Source organism: Podarcis liolepis (assembly GCF_965112155.1).
Source record: "Podarcis liolepis genome assembly, chromosome: 17".
NCBI lineage: Eukaryota > Metazoa > Chordata > Lepidosauria > Squamata > Lacertidae > Podarcis > Podarcis liolepis.
Genome location: NC_139571.1, coordinates 13,427,517 through 13,448,601, shown reverse-complemented (window position 1 = coordinate 13,448,601; position 21,085 = coordinate 13,427,517). Strand labels below are relative to the sequence as shown.

The 21,085-nt window shown below is 43.4% G+C and overlaps 1 protein-coding gene and 1 long non-coding RNA gene across 16 annotated transcripts in view; one reads left to right on the top strand and one right to left on the bottom strand.

The window, feature by feature from the left end:
* The window catches only part of SMARCA2 (SWI/SNF related BAF chromatin remodeling complex subunit ATPase 2), a 124,714-nt gene extending 114,056 nt beyond the window's left edge, over positions 1-10,658 (top strand). For all 15 annotated transcript variants that reach the window (XM_083483281.1, XM_083483286.1, XM_083483285.1 and 12 more), the window contains 5 exons: positions 3,604-3,709; positions 5,022-5,123; positions 6,702-6,831; positions 7,719-7,861; positions 9,755-10,658. In XM_083483281.1, coding sequence (XP_083339407.1) covers positions 3,604-3,709; positions 5,022-5,123; positions 6,702-6,831; positions 7,719-7,861; positions 9,755-9,790 — 517 coding nt within the window. In that variant the 3' untranslated portion in view covers positions 9,791-10,658. The remainder of the gene's footprint in view (positions 1-3,603; positions 3,710-5,021; positions 5,124-6,701; positions 6,832-7,718; positions 7,862-9,754) is intronic.
* LOC310697133 overlaps positions 1-21,085 on the bottom strand; it is a 237,521-nt gene that overhangs the window by 51,820 nt on the left and 164,616 nt on the right. The gene's annotated exons all lie outside the window — the stretch shown is intronic.

The window sequence follows — 21,085 nt, the reverse complement described above, 5'->3', positions numbered from 1 at the left end:
CAGTGTTTTAATTCTTTCTTACCATTTCTAGTCTGATGTTTGTAGCTTAGCAGCGGCCCAAAACAAACCACTTCTTGAGTTTACGTTCCCTTTGGGATTGATGCTCTCAGACTCCCAAATAGCTGCCCCTCTTTGCGTGACGGATAGGAAGGCGGGTCAGGCTCCAGATGCCAAGCGTTCCTTTCCACCCTGGCACGTCTGCCGGAATTAACAGCACTTTCACACTCTGCTGCATTTGCTGCTTTGTTAAGCGTGCATGAAGAACAAGGACCCGATCCAGCAAGGGGGTGCTTTAGAAGTCACCTGTTGGAGAAAAGAGCAGGTTTCTGCCTAAGCTGGCATTCCCCTTCAGACGGTGCTCCAGACTTCGTCCTTGAGATCAATAACAGGGCGCTTGGCACAATTTCCAGAGGAGGAGGACCTGTTGCAACAAAAGAGCCCAGGGGCGTCTTGAAAGACGGCCATATTTATTAGGGTACCGGGCAGCCTGTCCCGGCTTGCATTGCCTAGCAACCCATCCATGAGCCCTCAACAACCCAGCACACTCCTAAACCTCATGAAATCTATGCCGACCCATTGGACCAGGAGTGGAAAAGCCTTTTGGCTCCTGCCTCATGGGCCAGCCTTGACCAGGTGAGCAGGACCAGGGCCAGATTTAGGTTTGATGAGGCCCTCAGCTCCTGAAGGTAACAGGGCCCTTGATATGTCCAGCTGTCCTTTGTCAACACTGTTTTTTGTGTGTTGAATATATGCTACATGATAATTTATGGAGCTCATAGGTATCTCAAGCCATTTGCACACATTGCCCTGCAACCAGTCCGTGTAGAATGTCGGCACCCTATATATAGAAAGAGGCAAACCAGTGATATTTTAGGGAGCAGACAGGGCCCATGACTTATATCCTAGGAGCCTACACAACACAAAACACTGTTGCTGTATGTGGGTTTTATTTTATTTGTGTTTTATATTTTGGAAATGTACATCCAGGGGTTTTTTTCCTTTAAGTTTTTTTTGGGGGCCCCAGGAGAGTGGGGCCCTAAGCTAGAGGTTGTTTAGCTTATACGTAAATCTGGCACTGTCAAATCAGTAGCTGGGTTGCATCAGCCACCTGTCCAAATCCCAGCATCGGGGTGGAAAGGGGGCGTGGGAAGGGCATCAAAACATAGCCCATGCTGGTCCTTTCCCCCTTCTGCAATGCCCCACCCACTTTCCCTTTGCCCCCCCCCTTGCCCAAGCCCCCAATGCCGCCTACTCCTCACCGAGTCTCCCACCTCGCGAGGAGAAGGCAGCCCAGCCCCAGAGGTGCTGTGGAGAAACACGCCCCACAGGCCAGGGCCCCCTCTGTCCTCCTCTCCTGGCACCTCCATCCTCCTCCTCTCGCTCACCGAGCACTGAGGGTCCGCAGGCAACAGTTTCGGAAGCCCTGATCTCGATAATCCTACTCAGATCTCAGAGGGACCAAATTCCTCCAGACAAAGCATACAATCTGTGCATGTGTGAAATTTGGGGGTTTCAATGGATAGTGGCGTTGAATTGCTCCAATGATATTGCCCAGAGGGCTCACCTTGTGAAATGAATCTGCAGCTTGTTGCAGGAATTTATGTATAGGTTGGGGGGGGGGGTGTTGCCCCTCCAGCAGATATCATGCACATGCAGCCCACTACCAAAATCAGCACAATCACTTTTGTGATTTGTCCCCACAAAACACTTCATCACAGTTTCTTCCTATCTATTCAAACGGCCTCTGCTGCACGATACCAAATGTAAGAATTCACTGATAAATGTATCTATGTACTGGCTCACTGGGAGAACTTCAGAAATTCATAGAGACATGTGAGCTCAGCTACTCAGCAGCCCCTGTGCCCTGGCCTCCTCATACCTGAGTGCCAGACAGGTAGCCGTTCCAGAAATAACAAACCCAGATGAAGGCAAAAGGGTGTGATCAACTTGGCTGGGAAACAGGGATGTAAATATCTCTTTTGTTACACTTGATGGGTGTTTGGTGGAGGGCAAGGAGAACCATAGGGCAGAGTCCAGGATGCTCAGATTACTGCCACCAGACCTCCCCTTTCATGATGTAACCATGATGTATTAGTGATGTAGTTTTTGGGGAGGTGTAACATGGGGATTAGCAGCTAATAAAAGTTTGGGGGCTCTTTTGTTTGGGGCTTCCACCTTGAGGCAGGTGGGAGTCCTGTCGCAACAGTCCTCAATAAAGACCAAGCCTACTGGCTGCTGTTTTGTTCTGGTATTCCTGGCTGGTGTCCTTGTTTTTTGTCCAAGGGAGCCCTCAGATTTCTCCGTTAACAAGCTTACCGTATTTTTCTGTGTATAAGACGTGGGGTTTTTTAAAAAAAAAATAATGTAAAAAATTATGGGTAGTCTTATACACGGGTCGTGCTTGGAGGGGGAGACAGGCGATTGTTGGCAGCCGTGAGTCGGAGATATACAGTGATGGGTGCATGCCGCAAGGACTGGTTGGGATTGGCTGTTGTTGCGGAGGCAATTTGTGGCTTCTGGATGTGATTGGGCAGATGATTGGTGGCTTCTGTGAGGCGTGCGCTTGTCAGCTGCGGGTGGTCCCGCCCCCCCCCCAAATAAAGCTTAACAACTCTGGGCAATCTCCCCCCACTTTCTTAATTTGGAGTCCCCCAAAATAGGGGTCGTGTTATACACCGGGGGCGGGGGTTATACACAGAAAAATACGGTACCTTAAAATTCGCCGCCTGTTAATGCCAGTATATGCAGCGACAAACGATGCTTTTTCCCACCAGTCTGGAAGGATGTTGCACAGCACACAAAACAGATTTAAAACACCACCATTATCTGTGTTTATTTGCTGAGATGCCTTGTTTGGGGGGGGCAGACAATGTGACCCAGTAGAGTCAGACTACAGCGATGCCACTCATCTTTCTGAAGATTTTCTTAATTTATGCAGGTCCTACTGCTCTTCAGCGTATAGCCTGGCAGTTGCTAGGCAACCGGAAAAGAAATAGTGTGCATGCTTTCTATGATTGTTAGATCTCTTATTTTTTTATTCATGTTCAAAAGGTGCATATGGAACTGGAAATTGAGATTGAAAACCAGGATAGCATATTCACAAGTAATCATTTGCTTTTTTTTAGCATAACCTCAGTTGCAACCGGTGGAAGCTTTCTGTTAACAAATAAATGCTTTTTTGGCTTTGGGTTCTTGGTTGTCGTTTTAAGCCATATTCACTGACAAATGCACAAAGGGGGACTAAGAAATCAAATCCTTCTGTGAAAAAGTAGCCAGGTATTTGGGTTGTAGAAGAAAAAGGTAAAATTCAGTACTGTGCTGCTGTTCTAGGAATGTGTGCAATGTAGTCTGTTCTGCAATTTGCGTATATTTCCAGAATATCCCTTTCTGGTGCATCTTTTATATTATTCTACATGGCTGCCCTTGTACTTTGATTCCTCACAGCACAGGATTTTATTAATGCTCCATTTCTTGAACTGGAACAAATTCTTAGGTGAAAAGCAAAACCATCTTCCTTTTTTTCTTCTCAAACATGCTGGTCACTGCCATTTCTTGTCACAGCTAAGTAATAACGTTTTCTATTATTTTTGTCCTTTTTAACAGCTCAGGACGACAGTTAAGTGAAGTCTTTATTCAGCTTCCTTCCAGGAAAGAATACCCAGAATACTATGAATTAATTAGAAAGCCAGTGGATTTCAAAAAAATTAAGGTGAGCCTGATTTCTGCTAAACGCGAATGCAGCTTCCTTCCTTTTTTACATATATTTTTAATTAATTTTTTCCAAATGTTTTCACGGTAACCTTCAAATCAAAGACATTGTTTCATGAGTTGACTCCCTCACCTCCGCAGTGTTTTTGACTCAAACCCTTTCTACTGCATCTATCACAAAAAATTCTCTATTCCAGTTATTTTGTCATTTTCCCTTCTGCTGCTTTTACCTCAAATCCTTCCCGCCATTTCATTTGACCTTGAATGCAGCTTTCCAGCATCAGGCCAAGTTATCATGACTTGGCTTTTGCACTTGTGCACAAATAGCAGAAATTAAATACTGCTTGTTGTTATTCTTCCATGTCTGTGATGTACCTGTGGAATTGCTTTCTGTTCTCACAGTGGCCAGCCAGATTATTATTATTATTAGTAGTAGTAGTAGTAGTAGTACCCCACCCATCTGGCTGGGTTCCCCCAGCCACTCTGGGTGGCTTCCAGCACGTATAAAAATATAGTAAAACGTTAAACATTGAAAGCTTCCCGATACAGGGCTGCCTTCCAATGTCTTCCGGAAGTTGTGTAGTTCTTCATCCCTTTGGCATCTGAACAGAGGGGGGGCCTGTGGGAAAGCTGAGCGCCAGCCCCCTCTCCAGCGCCTGGTGTGCATTGCAGTCCCTGCGCATGGAGGCAGAGCATAACCTCCGCCATGTCTAGCTGCCATTGATAAACCAGCAGGACCATCCCATCCCCAAGTAACCGGCGTGAAGCCAGGTTAGGCTGGTTAAAGGATGCCAGATCAAACTCTCTTCTGGAGCAGGGCTGCTAAACCCAGCAGAGGAGAAACGGCCTCAGTCCAGTATACCTGAAGGAGCGTCTCCACCTACATCATTCTGCCCAGACACTGAGTTCCAGCGCCAAAGGCCTTCTCGGTAGTGGTGCCCGCCCTGTGGAACACCCTCCCACCAGATGTCAAAGAGAAAAATAACTGCCAAACTTTTAGAAGACATCTAAAGGCAGCCCTGTTTAGGGAAGCTTTTAATGTTTAATAGGTTATTGTATTTTAGCGTTTTGTTGGAAGCCGCCCAGAGTGGCGGGGGGGACCCAGCCAGATGGGTGGGATATAAATAATATATTATTATTATTTTATTTTATCTGAAAACGCTTGCTTTGTTTGTGCTATCCGATTAATCTACGCCAAAAGGATAACAACACTGAGAACGTTGCGTACGTGAATCTGTTGTGTTCATGAGTACAGCAGGCTTGTTTAACCAGCTATCCTGTTCTTTCTCTCCCCCTTTCGATTGGGTTTTTAGGAAAGAATTCGTAACCATAAATATCGGAGTGTTAGCGACCTGGAGAAGGACGTCATGTTGTTGTGTCACAACGCTCAGACCTTCAACTTGGAAGGATCACAGGTTGGGTTCAAATTATTTGCTTAGCAGAACTGCGGTGTTGGTGTACACATTTGCATTTGTGAACATGTTATGTAAGTCAGTAAGAAGCCTGGGGGCTGTCTAAACTTGGGGTGGCATTAACATTTCCCCAGTTGTATAAAACAACCTTCAGTTTCGTATTTTCTGTTTCAGCTTGCTTTTAGTCTTCAGAGTTTGTTCTATAGCAGGAAGTTCTTCTCCTGCAACTACAGTATACTTGAAACATCTCGGTTGGAGAAATAAGTCTACATTTACCACTCTTGGTGTCAACTAGTTGGTAGTTCTCCATGGTGGTGGTGGTGGTGGTGTTATTTTTAAAAATCTTCTGAAGAACTCAACATCTTCCTTGGAAGTTGGGTAATAAAACTGGCACTTGCTGAAGTAAATATAGACTGTATCTCCATTTTGCTTACGAGTGGATTGGTGGCTTGTCAATCTTTATCTTGCAACTCATCATCCATGATGGATCATTGGAGGAATCTATTTATTGGCTAAGAGACGCAGTCTTCACCAGTCTTGACCATGGCTAATACCAGGCATAGGCAAACTCTGCCCTCCATATGTTTTGGGACTACAACTCCCATCATCCCTAGCTACCAAGACCAGTGGTCAGGGGTAATGGGAGTTGTAGTCCCAAAACATCTGGAGGGCCGAGTTTGCCTATGCCTGGCTAATACGAACTAAGGGTCCCTATGAAAAACTCCATCATGCAGGAACCTAGTTGGCGTTAACCGTAGCGAACATCATTGAAGCCATGACCCTTAACCGCAGTTTAAGCTGTTGGGGAAAGGGCAGATTCACTTTGCAAGAGGAGATGAGATGGGAAGGATGGGTGAAATCCCACAGCCTGTTCATAATCTGTGAACCATGGATAAAGATTGCAAGAACCTTCACTGTAACAGGTCCTATATCTATCCCAGAATTCTATTATTAGCTAACACGAACTCTTTTGTTCTTTCTGCTGATAATTAGCATCGGAAGAGTGCTTTTGTTTTAACCTGGATATATTGTTAGACTATAATCTAAATCTTAATTAGAGCCTTCCATTGAAGACTCTTGAGATCATTAGTAATAAAACATTAAATAATTCAAACATAAGCAACTAAGTTTGTTCTGGGTATAAGATTTCGTGTGCATGCACACTTCTTCAGATTAAGATTCTAGTCTAACATCATGAAAGCTTATACCAGAACAAACTTAGTTGGTCACTAAGGTGCTACTGGAGAATTTTTTATATATATTTTGTCTGCATCAGACCAACACAGCTACCTACCTGCATTCAAACATAAGTGTAGGTGGTGCTTAGAAATGTGAAAATATAATACGGAGCTTGATTATGTTTCAGGTTGCCACCAGAAGGCTTTTTTTAAACCCTCATTTAGTGCATGAAAAATTAACATTGGCATTTCCTGTAAAATTCATGCAACAAGACTTGTGACTTGTAATGGGGGAGAGAAGCCTTGCTCTCTCTGGGTTTGCATAGGAAATAGCGCTCCACGCTGTGAATCTTTGATGAAGCACAGCTTGCCGGCTTGACGCTGCTCTCCTTTCCTGCCACAGATCTATGAGGACTCCATTGTTCTGCAGTCGGTGTTCAAAAGTGCGCGGCAGAAGATTGCCAAAGAAGAGGAGAGCGAGGACGAAAGCAACGAGGAAGAAGAAGACGAGGAAGACGAGTCGGAATCTGAATGTGAGCCCCTCACTTCATTGCTTTTTTTTCTTCTTCTTAAAAAATGTTTAGGGGTCCTCTCATTTTGCCTTGAGAAAACCACCATTTTATAGTTCAAATCAGGGGAAATGAATACAGTAAATGGACAAAAGTACAAACAACATGCGTGGCCCATATTGAAATAGTGCCCCTCCATGAGACCAAGCTTTCATCAGTAAAACACCACACATCCACATTCCACACTGCTTCACATATTAAACGCTCGCTTCTGTCCGAGACTCGGGGAAACACCGGGAAAGGAAAGGAAGCCGCCGTCGGGGATAGCAATGGAACCGACGGTTCACCCTGCTAGAGAAGAAACTAACAATTTTTTTTAAAATAGTTTCTTCTTCCGGTAGATTCACAAACTGTTTAGGGGTATGTGTACCCCTGTGTCCCGTCCCCCCAGAAAAAAGCACTGTTTTCAAATAGGAAATTTCCTTATATGAAATTTACATTCAGATTATTTCTTTGAAATTCTTGCGTTGTAGAATCAGGAATGCTGATAAGGTCATTTTCAGGATAGTGTGTGTGTGTGTGTGTGTATGAGAGAATGAGTGATTTGTGTGAGTTTGTTTGTTTGTTTGTTTGTTTGTTTGTTTTATATATGGTTTAAATTTATAGCCCACTGTTCCTTCCAGAGGAACCCAGGGGAGTCAGTGGCTGAGAAACCTTAAACACTGGGCTTGACCCACATTTAGTCACACTTGAGACTAGATTCATTCACATCCATAGTGTGTAGGACTGCAATGATGGACGTAAGTCCCGTTTATGTCTCCGGCTCTGCTGTAAGCAGGACTAAATCTGCGTCCGGTCTGTTAATTTTGGCCGCTAAGTTTCTTCTGTGGGCTTTTTGGGGTTTTTTGCAGCCAAATCTGTGAAAGTAAAAATCAAACTAAACAAAAAGGAGGATAAAAACAGGGAGAAAGGAAAAGGCAAGAAGCGGCAAAGTCGAGTCAAAGCCAAACCGGTTGTGAGCGACGACGACAGCGATGAGGATCAAGATGAAAATGTGAGTGTTGCTTGCAAGAGCAGTAAATGCATCCCCCCCATCCCTATGCCTGTATCTGCAGTTGTCACGAATGGGATCCGCCTTTGGAGGTTAACAGTCCAGCAGAGCATTTTCCAGCAGGGGGCGCTGCAGGTATTTAGGGCTCCCCTGTCCCTTAGCAGGAGGCCTGATGGGAGCTGTCATCCAAAACCAGTTGGGGGGGGCAAGGGGGCCAATTTTTGGGGGCTCAGGATGCATGGAAGGTTTGAGAGCATTGCATAGTATCCCATCACCTCTCCATTAAGATGCTCAACACTTGGACTCAATGCCCGGGATTGAAGGAGCTGGGAAGCTTCTTCTGAGCTCCAGGGAAGAGATTTGCATCAAGAAATAGGTGGCAAATTTCAGGGAGATGCTCCTAAAAGGGGGGAAAGGAGGCCTTGAGCAAGTAGTTCTTTTGGAGCTCAGCCGGCCAAATTAAAATTAAGTACTAGAATGGCAAACCAAGTTGATGGACTCTACTGAAATGGCCAAATTAACTGGGAAGCTCAGAAATCAAGAAGACGAGAACTTGAAAAAAGAATGGGGAAAGTTTACAATTTATTTACAAGAGCATTGTAAGCAGGCTAAAACATTAGCAGGATTTCAACCACACTTGTAGAATAACGGGAAGGATAAATCTTGGTTACTATTGATATGCAGTTGTGCATATTATCACTAGGACCCGTGGAAGGGATGGGGAAAGTCAGGAGAGTCAGAGTAATCTTGATATTTCAGTCTTGAATTGTTTTTTGCTGTATGTTTATATTTAAAAAAATCAAATAAAAGTATTTTTTTTTTTAAATTAAGTACTAAGGCTTAACTCAGGCATAGTCAAACGCAGCCTTCCAGATGTTTTGAGACTACAAGTCCCATGTTCCCGGACCAGTGGTCCTGTTAGCTAGGGATGATGGGAGTTGTAGTCCCAAAACATCTGGAGGGCCGAGTTTGCCTATGCCTGGCTTAACTCTTGTATGGATAGCTGGAAAGACCCCTCTGTTGTGTGAAATATCCTGTGGTTTCTTGAAGAGCAGGGTCCCTTAATGGCAAATGGGGTTTTGCCAGGGGAGTTCTGCCGGCCGTTTGCAATATGCATGGGCTCCTGCACTTCAGAGGGAAAAGAAAGAAATTCTGCAGGTGCACAAAGGTTGCTCTTTGTTAATTTTGTTTTAAGGTAGCCTATAAAGGCCGACTGTAGGGACGCTGGTGGCGCTGTGGGTTAAACCACAGAGCCTAGGACTTGCCGATCAGAAGGTTGGTGGTTCAAATCCCCGTGACGGGGTGAGCTCCTATTGCTCGGTCCCTGCTCCTGCCAACCTAGCAGTTCAAAAGCACATCAAAGTGCAAGTAGATAAATAGGTACCGCTCCAGCAGGAAGGTCAGCGGCGTTTCCGTGTGCTGCTCTGGTTCGCCAGAAGCAGCTTAGTCATGCTGGCCACATGACCCAGAAGCTGTACGCCGGCTCCCTCGGCCAATAAAGCGAGATGAGCGCCACAAACCCTTTACCTTTACCTATAAAGGCCAGCTGAGGCTGCGTAAGCCCCGCTAAACTCCCTGGGATTTGGTTCTGAGTGAGCATACTATACATGCCGTTGGTCTTTTGGTATATTTATTTGGAAGTAAATCGTCGCGAAAGCCGTGAGACTTGCGAGATGCACACGGCGCAGCTGTGCCTGATAGCTCATAAACCTATTATAGAACATCTTGCAACAAATCCAGAGGCATGGCTAAAATAACTGGATTGCCTTGCTATCTCTTGGTTGCACCTTGTTTCTTTATTATGGCCCAAACAGGGGTGTCAAAGTAACATTGTCTTTTTTGCAATGCTTTCAACAAACAAAACCTCTAACCTTCCCCCCTGCCTCTTCCATCCAGGACCAATCGGAAGCCAGCGGAAGTGACGACGAGTGATTCACACAGTCCGATGTTCATAAAGGAGAACCGTTCTTCTCTTCCCTCATTCTGCACCCAGCGAATTCACTCTGCCAGATCGGCATCGGGGCGTTTCTGTATTTACATCATCTATAACTAGCTTTAGGATATTGCCAGACAAACGTTATGGTATCATGGTGTAAAAAAAATAAAAATGGAAAAACATGTAACATACTGTGACCAAACGGGCCTCAAAGATTAAAAAAAAAAAAAGCTTTTGATGGAAAAAAAAACATGGGTTGATAGTATATTTCTATGGGTTGGGTTTAACTTACTAATGGTTTGACATTCCTGGTTTCCATATTTGATTAGATGCTATCATCTGGCATCAGAAAGATTTGAAAACAATGTCTTTTGTAGCATTGCTAACCAGGAGAAGCCATTAAAAGCAACTGGTGATTTTATTTTTCATCAGGCAGTTTTCAAGGTTTTATTAGTTCTGTATTTGTTTCTTCACTGTGGTGCATATATACAATTTTCTTAAATGTACAGTAGCTAGCCTCTTCCCAGTCCTGCCGCATTCATTGCTTCATTTGATTCTCTCTTGAAAAAGAAGTGCTTTTCGAACTGTATACATGAAATTTATGTCTACTGTAAACTTTACTTTTCCTTTTATTTCTTCTCTTTTTCTTTTTTTTCTTGATTACAAAAAAGTTGGATTTAAAATGCTATTGAATATTGCAATCTATATAGTATAATGAATGGCTTCTTTCATCAGATTACCTTTTGTGTTACCAATGTGGTTTGCCACCTTTCCCCCAAGTGTACTTAATCTTTGCTTTCTTTGCACAATGTCTTTGGTTGCAAGTCATAAGCCTGAGGCAAATAAAATTCCAGTAATTTTGAAGGGTCTGTGCCATCCGTGTTTTCCAAGCAGAATGACATTGCAGCGTTGAGCTTCATTCTCACTTGCCCGTTGTCCTTGACTGTTGGCCACAGTGGCAGAGGCTGAGGGAAGCTGTCGTCAACATCTGAAGGACACAAGGTTGGGAAACGCTGAGCCAGGGTCTTACCAATGCCAACCCAAGCCTTGCGCACATCTTTCTCTAATGACTTCCATGCTCAGATGCGCACGAGGCAGGAGCGTGTGCCAGTGAGATACAGTGGTACCTCGGGTTAAGTACTTACCGTAATTCGTTCTGGAGGTCCGTTCTGAACCTGAAACTGTTCTTAACCTGAGGTACCACTTTAGCTAATGGGGCCTCCTGCTGCCGCGGCGCCGCCAGAGCACGATTTCTGTTCTCATCCTGAAGCAACGTTCTTAACCTGAAGCACTATTTCTCCATTCCTACCCAAACAAGATTCGGACCTAACCCAAGTCAGAAATTTTAGACCAATCTCATTGTTGAATGTAGACTATAAGATATATGCAGGAATCCTGGCCAGAAGACTAAAAGATGTACTGGCAGATGTTATTCATAAGGATCAGGCGGGATTTCTGCCAGGTCGGCAGATGAGAGACAACATAAGACACATTGTGGACATGTTGGAATTTCTGTCTATCAGGTTTAACAAACAAGTTACAATGATGTTCATCGACGCTGAAAAGGCGTTTGACAATGTGGTATGGAACTTTATGTTGAGAAATCTGGAGTACATGGGTGTAGGTAGTGACTTTTACAATGGGGTGAAAGCAATATACACGGAACAGAAGGCCAAGTTGATTGTAAATGGAACAATAACGGAAGAGATTGAGATAAGGAAGGGAACAAGGCAAGGATGCCCTCTCTCTCCGTTATTATTCATAACAGTGTTAGAAACTCTCCTAAACTCTATAAGGAAAAATGGTAATATAAAAGGGGTGACTCTAGGCCAGAACATCTATAAAACCAAGGCCTTCGCGGATGACTTAGTAGTGATGACGGAAGAGCCATTAACATCAATAGGAGAGATAATGAGAGAGATAGAAGCATTTGGAAAGGTGGCTGGATTTAAATTAAATAAGACCAAAACAAAGATGATATATAAAAATGTGGACCCAAAGACAACAGAATTAATCCAACAGCAATGGCAGATAGGGAAGGCAAAGAAAGTTAAATATCTTGGCATCTGGATAACATCTAAAAATATGGATCTTTATAAAAATAACTACGAGCCGGTATGGAGGGAAATAAGGAAAGATTTAGAGAAATGGGGACGTCTAAAATTATCTTTATGGGGAAGAATAAACATGATAAAGATGAATGTTTTACCAAGACTGATGTTTCTGTTTCAGTCCATACCTATAATAAAAGGAAGTAAGACTATAAAAGAATGGCAGAGAGTAGTTTCGAGGTTCATATGGCAGGGCAAAAAGCCCAGAATCCAATTCAAATTGCTTACAGATGTAAAAGAAAGGGGGGGGTTCGCGCTGCCAGATCTTATGCTATACTATGAGGCGACATGTCTAAGTTGGCTAAAAGACTGGGTCAATTTAGAGAATACGGAATTACTTGATTTGGAGGGTTTCGATAACCACCTTGGCTGGCATGCCTATATGTGGAAAAGTGAAACGAAAAAACACAGGGGATTTAGAAATCATATCTTTAGAGGACCAATAATAGAAGTGTGGGAGAGATATAAAAACATACTAGAACCGAAAACACCCCATTGGTTAGCACCACTCGAAATAATAAATAGGAAAACTACCAATATGGGAGGTAACCGGGTAACATATAACCAACTAGTAACTAAAGTGGATGGGAAATGGAGAATTAAACCCTATGAGACGATCAGAGAATACGTATACGATTGGTTTAGTCACCAACAGATTAATCAGATGTTTAGTAGAGACATCAAAGAAAGAGGGTATGTAGACAAAGACTCAAAATTCCAGACGGAAATAATAAACAGTAAGGTGAAAAATATATCTAAAGCATATAGGATGCTGTTAGACTGGAATTTGGGAAACGAGGAGGTGAAATCAGTGATGATTTGTTGGGCAAAAGACGTAGGCCACAGTATACAATACGAGGATTGGGAAAGACTATGGAAAGACGGTTTGAATTTCACAGCGTGTACGGCGATAAAAGAAAACGTTATGAAAATGTTTTATAGGTGGCATTTGACACCTGTAAAACTCTCAAAAATGTATAAGGTTAGCAAAAAGTGTTGGAGATGTAAAGACGCAGAGGGCACGTTCTACCACATGTGGTGGGAGTGCGGGAAGATAAAACAGTTCTGGGAAAAGATATATACAGAACTGAAAAAAATATTAAAGTACACGTTTAAGAAAAAACCAGAAACTTTCCTATTAGGAATATTACAACAAGAAATAAGGAAGGAGGATTGTAAAATGATATATTACGCGACTACGGCAGCAAGGATCTTAATAGCTCAAAGATGGAAACAGGAAGAAACCCCAACAGTAGAGGAGTGGAGAAGCAAACTAATAGAATATGCAGAGCTAGATAAATTAACGGGAAAGATCAGATATATAAAAGATCAAGTGTTTATCAGGGACTGGGGAAAATATGTAAACTATCTGGAAAATATCAGTGATGGGCAAATAACGCTGAGGGGGTTTAGAGAAGTACTGTGATAGACTAAGGTTATTGTATAAGGAAAATAGAGATCAACAATGGACATAATGACAATATAAAGGATGAAACGTGTGACCTTACTTACTGACTTCGTATGATTCGCGGTCAGGCTGAAGGAAGTCCCAAAACAAAGAAATAAGTTATGAAAAAACTACGGAAACAAGAATTTTGAGTGCTCTTTTTGTTTGTTGTGACTGAGAATTTTTGTATTTTTTTTTCTTTTTTTTTTTGTATGTTTGTGCTTTGTTGATTATCTGTGTGTATGTTGTCTTTGTGGAATAAAAATAAAAAGAATTTGAATCTGAAGCACTATTTCTGGGTTAGCGGAGTCTGTAACCTGAAGCATATGTAACCTGAAGCGTATGTAACCAAGGTACCACTGTAGTGTATTACGCAAGAACAAAATGTGCTCGGGTCCAATTGGCATATTTCTCCATAAAAAAGAGGATGTGTAGGGATTAAGTATTACATTTGCAAATATTCATTTCCAGCAGAAATGGGGGTGGCGTGAAGATGAGGCGCATAACCCAAAATAAGCTCTAACAGAACATAATCTAACAACTTCCCGTTGGCTTCCAGGTCAACTTCACAGAAACTTTGCTATGGCCGTTCAGCTGCTTTATTTGGTTATTTCCTTAACATTTCATACATGTGGTTCCTCAGCGGTCACCCATTCCGGCCCCGATCCGGCCCAGACCTGCTTGGCACCCGCAAGGTGGGGGAGCCTTGTCGGCCTTCAAGAGCGCACACCCCTTTCTCGTTCAGGATCTCCGCAGGGCACACGCAAAGCATTAAGATTCTTTCGAAGGCTACTACGAAATACTGTTTGAAAATTCTGCTTTGGTAAATCACAGGGGTGGATTTGCATAGACGCCTCGTCGTTGCGAAGCGGCACGTAAAACTTGAAACCAAGCAACTTGGCCTTGACCGTAAGGGAGATAAGCAAAGACTGTTGGGAGATTTGCTTGATGTTTCCGTTCTTGAGAAAGACACAGGGCTGCACTTGGTTCAGATGAACAATCCTTTTTGAAAAATAATACGTAACCACATTAGCCTTCCTACCACCCACGCAGATGCTCTTCAAACTGATGCAAATCCATTTGCTTCCACTAAAATGCGACAAGCAGCTGAAACAGAGGTCTCTGTGTCATGAACTGTGTTGCACCAATGTATGGCACCGCAGCTATTTATATATGTGTGCGTGTAGTTTAATTGAAATCTGCTTGAATGCTAAACCTCCTGTTAGTCTCTCCTTTCTTCCCTTTTTATTATTATCCTTTTTTAAATTTATATTCCGCCCTTCCTCAAAAGAACCCAGCGCGGTTCGCAGAACAAAATACAAGATATTACACAAGTTTCTTTAAGGTAATGTGAGAGGTGAAAAGTGAAAGGAAAGAGACTTCTAATGGCTGGCCTCCTAAAATGGAAATCACTTCTGGGAATTGTGAACTGATAATCCTCTTGTCATCTCCACCTGGCCACCATTCATGGTTCCTGGCCCACCGAAAGCCTTAGCATTTTCTCTCTTTTACCCGCAGCCATAATAATAATAATAATAATAATAATAATAATAATAATAATAATAAATTTTATTTATACCCCACCCTCTCTGGCCAGAGCCGGGCTCAGGGTGGCTAACACCAATAAAATTTCAGTAAAAACATAAGGAAGGAAAGAAGGAAGGAAGGAAGGAAGGAAGGAAGGAAGGAAGGAAGGAAGGAAGGAAGGAAGGAAGGAAGGAAGGAAAGAAAGAAAATTTAAAATACAGGTTAAAATGCAATTTAAAATGCAGCCTCATTTTAAAAGTCAAAACCATAAAGGGAGGGAAACATAGACGTCAAGTCCCGCAGGGCCCTAGTCTCTTGTGACAGAGTGTTCCACCACGTCGGGGCCAGTACTGAAAAGGCCCTGGCCCTAGTTGAGACCAATCTATCCACCTTGCGACCTGGGACCTTCAAGGTGTTGTCATTTGTGGACCTTAAGGTCCTCCGCAGGGCATACCACCCATGGTTCCTTGGTATGTGTTTCCTGCTGTGGGATAATCCCAAGTCCTGCATTGCCAAGAATGATAGAGGGAGAGATGGCACTTGGCTCCCTACTCCGTCTTGGTTTCTGGTTTTGAAGCGCATCCTCCTTGCCCTGGAACATGCCCTCCATGCTCCTTCTCAGAGGGAGGCTCATTATACAGCCAAAATAGGACATCTCCATTTTGTCTGTCGTTCTGGCTGGCTTTGCTTTTCCCTGTGTTCTACCTTGAATTCCAAGAAACCAATTCCCTATCCTCTTACTGTCTGGTCAACCGAAAGTGTCATTCCCGCAACATGTTAATAATAATAATAATAATAATAATAATAATAATAATAATAATAATAATAATAATAATTTATTTGTATGCCCCCTATCTGACTGAGTTCCCCCAGCCACTCTGGGTGGCTTCCCACAAATATCATTAAGCACAGTAAAACATCAAACGTTAAAAACTTGCCGATATAGGGTTGCCTTCAGATACCTTCTAAAAGGTTTATTTCCTTGACATCTGATGGTAGGGCGTTCCACAGGGAGGGCGCCACCACCGAGGAGGCCTTGCCTGGTTCCCTGTGACCTCAATTCTCTTGATGAGGAAGCCGTATGTGAAATGGCTGATCATTAGCGCATCCTTCTAATTGTGCACTCCAGTGGTGAGTGCCAACAGGATTTGAGGAACCAGAATGGGACAACATGAGAAAAAGAGGAGGTTGCTGCCGACATGACTGGGTTAACCTGAGGTTGACCTCTCTTTTTTAGTCTTAATATTCATAATAATAGCAGTAATATTAATGTTGTTGTCATTGTTGTTAAACATGAGAAGGCAAAAAACAGTCCCATGAGGCTGAGGACAACAGATGCTCAGTAAATCAGTCATGAAACAAAACCAGGCCTAACAAGAGCACTACCCTGAAGTAGTGAGAATATGCTGCAACATTTTGTTGAGGATCCCATTCATTTCACCACAACCTACCTCGCAGGCTTCTGAGAATAAATGGAGAGAGTTTATAGCAAAAAAGTCCCCTTTTTACATTTTTTTTATTCATTTTGAGATGTGGGACGGATTTTTGTTGTTTTCTGCTCTGGTCAGACCTCACCTGGAGTACTGTGTCCAGTTCTGGGCATCACAATTCAAGAAGGACACTGACAAACTGGAACGTGTCCAGAGGAGGGCAACCAAAATGGTCAAAAGTCTGGAAACGATGCCTTATGAGGAACGGCTAAGGGAGCTGGGCATGTTTAGCCTGGAGAAGAGGAGGTTAAGGGGTGATATGATAGCCATGTTCAAATATATAAAAGGATGTCACATAGAGGAGGAAGAACGGTTGTTTTCTGCTGCTCCAGAGAAGCGGACACGGAGCAATGGATCCAAACTACAAGAAAGAAGATTCCACCTAAACATGAGGAAGAACTTCCTGACAGTGGAATTTGCTGCCAAGGAGTGTGGTGGAGTCTCCTACTTTGGAGGTCTTTAAGCAGAGGCTTGACAACCATATGTCAGGAGTGCTCTGATGGTGTTTCCTGCTTGGCAGGGGGTTGGACTCGATGGCCCTTGTGGTCTCTTCCAACTCTATGATTCTATGATTCTAAATGTCCCAAATCGACTTGAATTGTGCCACTGGATTTTGCCATCGGTTTGAAAGCGCACTCTGTGCTTCCCAGACATAAACTGCTCTTTGTGTGTGGTTCTTGAACACCCTCTTTTGGCTTGGTCAACGTCCGAAGCTAGTTGTCGCTCGGACATTTGTGCCGTTCGCCTGGAATCTTGCCCACAAAATAGGGTCCTTTGCTAATAAGCTAATAAGCTATGGATTTGCCAGTTTACATTTTAAACATACATTTAAAAAAATCCTGGAGAGCTTTTTATTTTTAAATTTACTTTAATCTAAGCACCAAAGGAGCAGAGAAGACAAGGGAGATCAATACGGTGGTACCTTGGTTCCCAAACGCCTTGGTTCCCAAACGCCGAAAACCTGGAAGTAAGAGTTCCGTTTTCCGCAAGCCGGATGTCCGATGCGACTGTCGGAGATTGTTTCCGGGGCGCCTGCACCAATCAGAAGCTACATCTTGGTTTTAGAACATTTCAGAAGTCAAACAGACTTCTGGGACGGATTAAGTTTGGCGCTTTTGTTTTTGCTATTTATTTTGCGTTTTTGTTTTTGAGGCTTTTTCAGTTCATTTGTTTTTGTGACTGTGTGGAACCCAGTTCAGGCTACTGATTGATTGTGTGACTGCGGAAATGGATAAAAGCCCCCCATCCAAACAATGACTATCATCAGTGCAGGGAAGATTTTTTTAAAAAAAATATCATCTACAATACTGTGTTATTTATTTTATAGTGCAGTATATTGTTTATTGCTTTCATTTTATAGATCAATGGTCTTGTTAGATAGTAGAATTCATGTAAAAACTTCTGTTTAAGTGGTTGTTTTTGAAAGTCTGGAACTTTTCTATGGGAAAGTGCGCCTTGGTTTTGGAATGCTTTGGTTTTGGAACAGACTTCCGGAACAGATTAAGTTTGAGAACCAAGGTACCCAATCAATACTAACCTGCTCCTAACTTCACCCTAAGCCATGGAAGCGCAAGGGAGTTTCCTGTGACCTTCCAATTTTGTGCAGGAAAGATCCGCACAAAGAAAACAGAAAAGGCCGCTGCAAACCAGCTCCTTGCTCACTTAATCTGCATTGCAATGCACCAGTTTTGTCTGAGAGATGGCTGATAAGCCTTGTATCAAAGAGAATTGACTAACTTTCCTTGACAGCTTTTGTCATCATCTTTCCATTAGGTGGAGTCAGAACCCTTTCTGGTCTCTCCTGTGTTAGGATCCTGGGAGTTGCTACTTGAAAAAGATGTTTCCTTCCCTTTAGCTTGCAGTCATATGCACACAGACCTGGACTTAAGTCCGATTCAACAAAACGAGACCCACTTTGTGCATAGGCTGCCGCTATTAAACAATTTCCTCCCTTTTGTCTCTATTCAGTATCATTTTTTTTTATTATCTTTTTCATCATCTGAATGAATAAGCCAAGTTACAGTTCTTATGGCTGTAAAAATAGAAAATAATCTCAAACACAGAATCTGGGATGGGAGAGAATGAGCTTTTTCACTGGTCAATAGAAAACAAGGTGCAGAGTGTCATGCTCTTCCCAATTATTCGCAGATGCCAATTACATTATAAATGTAAGAAATGTGTGCAAACTGACTTAATTTTCATAATCTAAACAGACTACAAAATCCCGCTTTCCCTGCTGCAGAACTTTGTAAAGGCGTTTGAAAACTTCATTTAAAAAATGAAAAGTGCCAAGTATGTACAATGTGGGCCACCCCCTACAGGCGCCAGGCGTGCATTTCACAGTCGGTCTTATTAGTCATTCTGTCCTGATAGCACACCGTACACAATCTGGTGCCATTAAAATCCGTGGGAGCCATCGTATGGCTGGGAGGTATCCGACAAAAGTACTTCGGGCTGCATAATGGAATTCGCCCCCCTTCCTTCTCCCTGGGATCCCCACTTCCTCACCCTATCTGCTCCAGGGGACCCCCCAGAACAAATGGAGAGCCTGTGAGGGGAGAGGAGAGAGAGATGGTCCATTGCTTAGCCAGAAGTCTTTACGTGGATGGAGGAATTTCATTGTATATCTATCTCCCTATGCCAGGGGTCAGCAAACTTTTTCAGCAGGGGGCCGGTCCACTGTCCCTCAAATCTTGTGGGGGGCCGGACTGTATTGGGGACGACGACGAATTCCTATGCCCCACAAATAACCCAGAGAGGCATTTTAAATGAAAGTACACATTCTACTCATGTAAAAACACGCTGATTCCCGGACCACCCATGGGCCAGATTTAGAAGGCGATTGGGCCGCATCCGGCCCCTGGGCCTTAGTTTGCCTACCCATGCCCTATGCCAGCGGTTCTTAACCTGTGGGTCCCCAGGTGTTGTTGGACTACAACTCCCATCAACCCTGAGCTCTGGCCTTGCTAGCTAGGGGTGATGGGAGTTGTAGTCCAACAACACCTGTGGAGGTTGAGAACCACTGCCCTATGCCTTTCCCTTGATACTGTGAAGCAGGGTCACCACTATGTTGGAAGACAGGCGAACTAATGCCAGTGTACTGGAAGAAGAAAAGATCACCAGTGTTGAAGCGATGATTCTTCAACATCAACTATGCTGGACTGTTATGCGGGTGCCGGATGATCGTCTTCCAAAACAACTACTCTATTCCAAACTTAAAAATGGAAAGCGTAGTGCTGGTGGTCCACAAAAGAGGTTTAAAGACTGTCTTAAGGCATATTTTTAAAAATGTAGTATAAACACCAAAAATTAGGAAACACTGGCCTGCGAGCGCTCCAGTTGGAGTACAGCCTTTACCAAAGGTGTCATGGGCTTTGAAGACACTCAAACTCAGGACGCAAGGGAGAAACGTGCTAAGAGGAAGGTACGCTTGGCAAATCCACACCGTGATCAACTCCCACCAGGAAACCAATGTCCCCACTGTGGAAGGACGTGTTGATCCAGAACTGGCCTCCACAGTCAAGTATGGACTCATTGTTCAAACCATGTTTATGGAAGACAATCTTGCTGGGCTATGAGTAATCACCAAAGAAGAAGGGACCGCCATACAAGGGAAGGGATGGCTTAACTCTCCGCCTCCCCCTGCCACAATCCTGACACATGGTCATGAGACACGGGTGGAAAGCTCTCTTTGTCACCACGTCAGATCTGGTTGAATGTGGTCTCCATAATGTTGCAGATCTGGGGTTTGGGGGTGTGAGGGCACCCAGAACTGCTAGAGCCAGCGAAGGTTAGAAATTAATAAATGCTCAGATTTAGGTGATATTTTGGAGTACTGAAGGGAATATGCCAGACCAGTGAAAAGTACAGTTGAAGCTTCTTTTCCAGGTGGGGATACAAATGATTAAGAATGACAAAGCAAGTCCTAAACCCATCAATGGGAACCATTTGACCCCCAAGTATAGGGCGGTATATAAATTCAATAAATAATAATAATAACCAGGCAGAAGGTTGCCAAGGTGACAGCGGGGGCATGATGTCACACAGGAAAAATGTGTCCTTTTGAAATTTGGAGGTTGGAGAGGAAGGTGGGGGAATGGATGGGGAATGGATGAGATGCTGTGAAGGCCAGAACTATTTTGTCAAGGGGGGGGGGAGGCACAGAGATGGCCAGGAAGCTGGGGGGGGGCTCCTCCTGAGATATAGGCACTGTGAAATCTCTCTCCACTGAAGGCTTCTGGTGTAATGATGTGTAATTGAACCCCATTTGAAAGACTCCCTAAGGAAAACAGACCCTGGTTGCGTGTAAAGACCCCTTGGGGGTTTCCTGCCCCCCTTGGCAGAGATTGGGTTGGGTGGCAATAGGAACACAGAACTGGAGAAGAAGGAGGTTTTTGTTAAACTGGAAATCAGCAGGCCGTGAATGAACAGACACGAAATAATTGAAGAGAAAAAAGAAGTTATAATAGCAATTCGTTTTCATGATGGATAATTCCTCTTAGGAATCTTTGTTGACGTATTTCTCAGTATCCCAAAGGGGTGTAGCGTTATTTCAAAGAGATAAAGGGTTCAAGAGTTCTCTCTTGATAATTCTGTTTGGGTCTCTAATTCTATTTTATTTATTTCACAATGTTCATATACCATTTGATGTTAATAAAACCACAAAGCGATCTCAGTAAAACCTGACTAAATGACATCTTTCGCTGCATTCCCTGA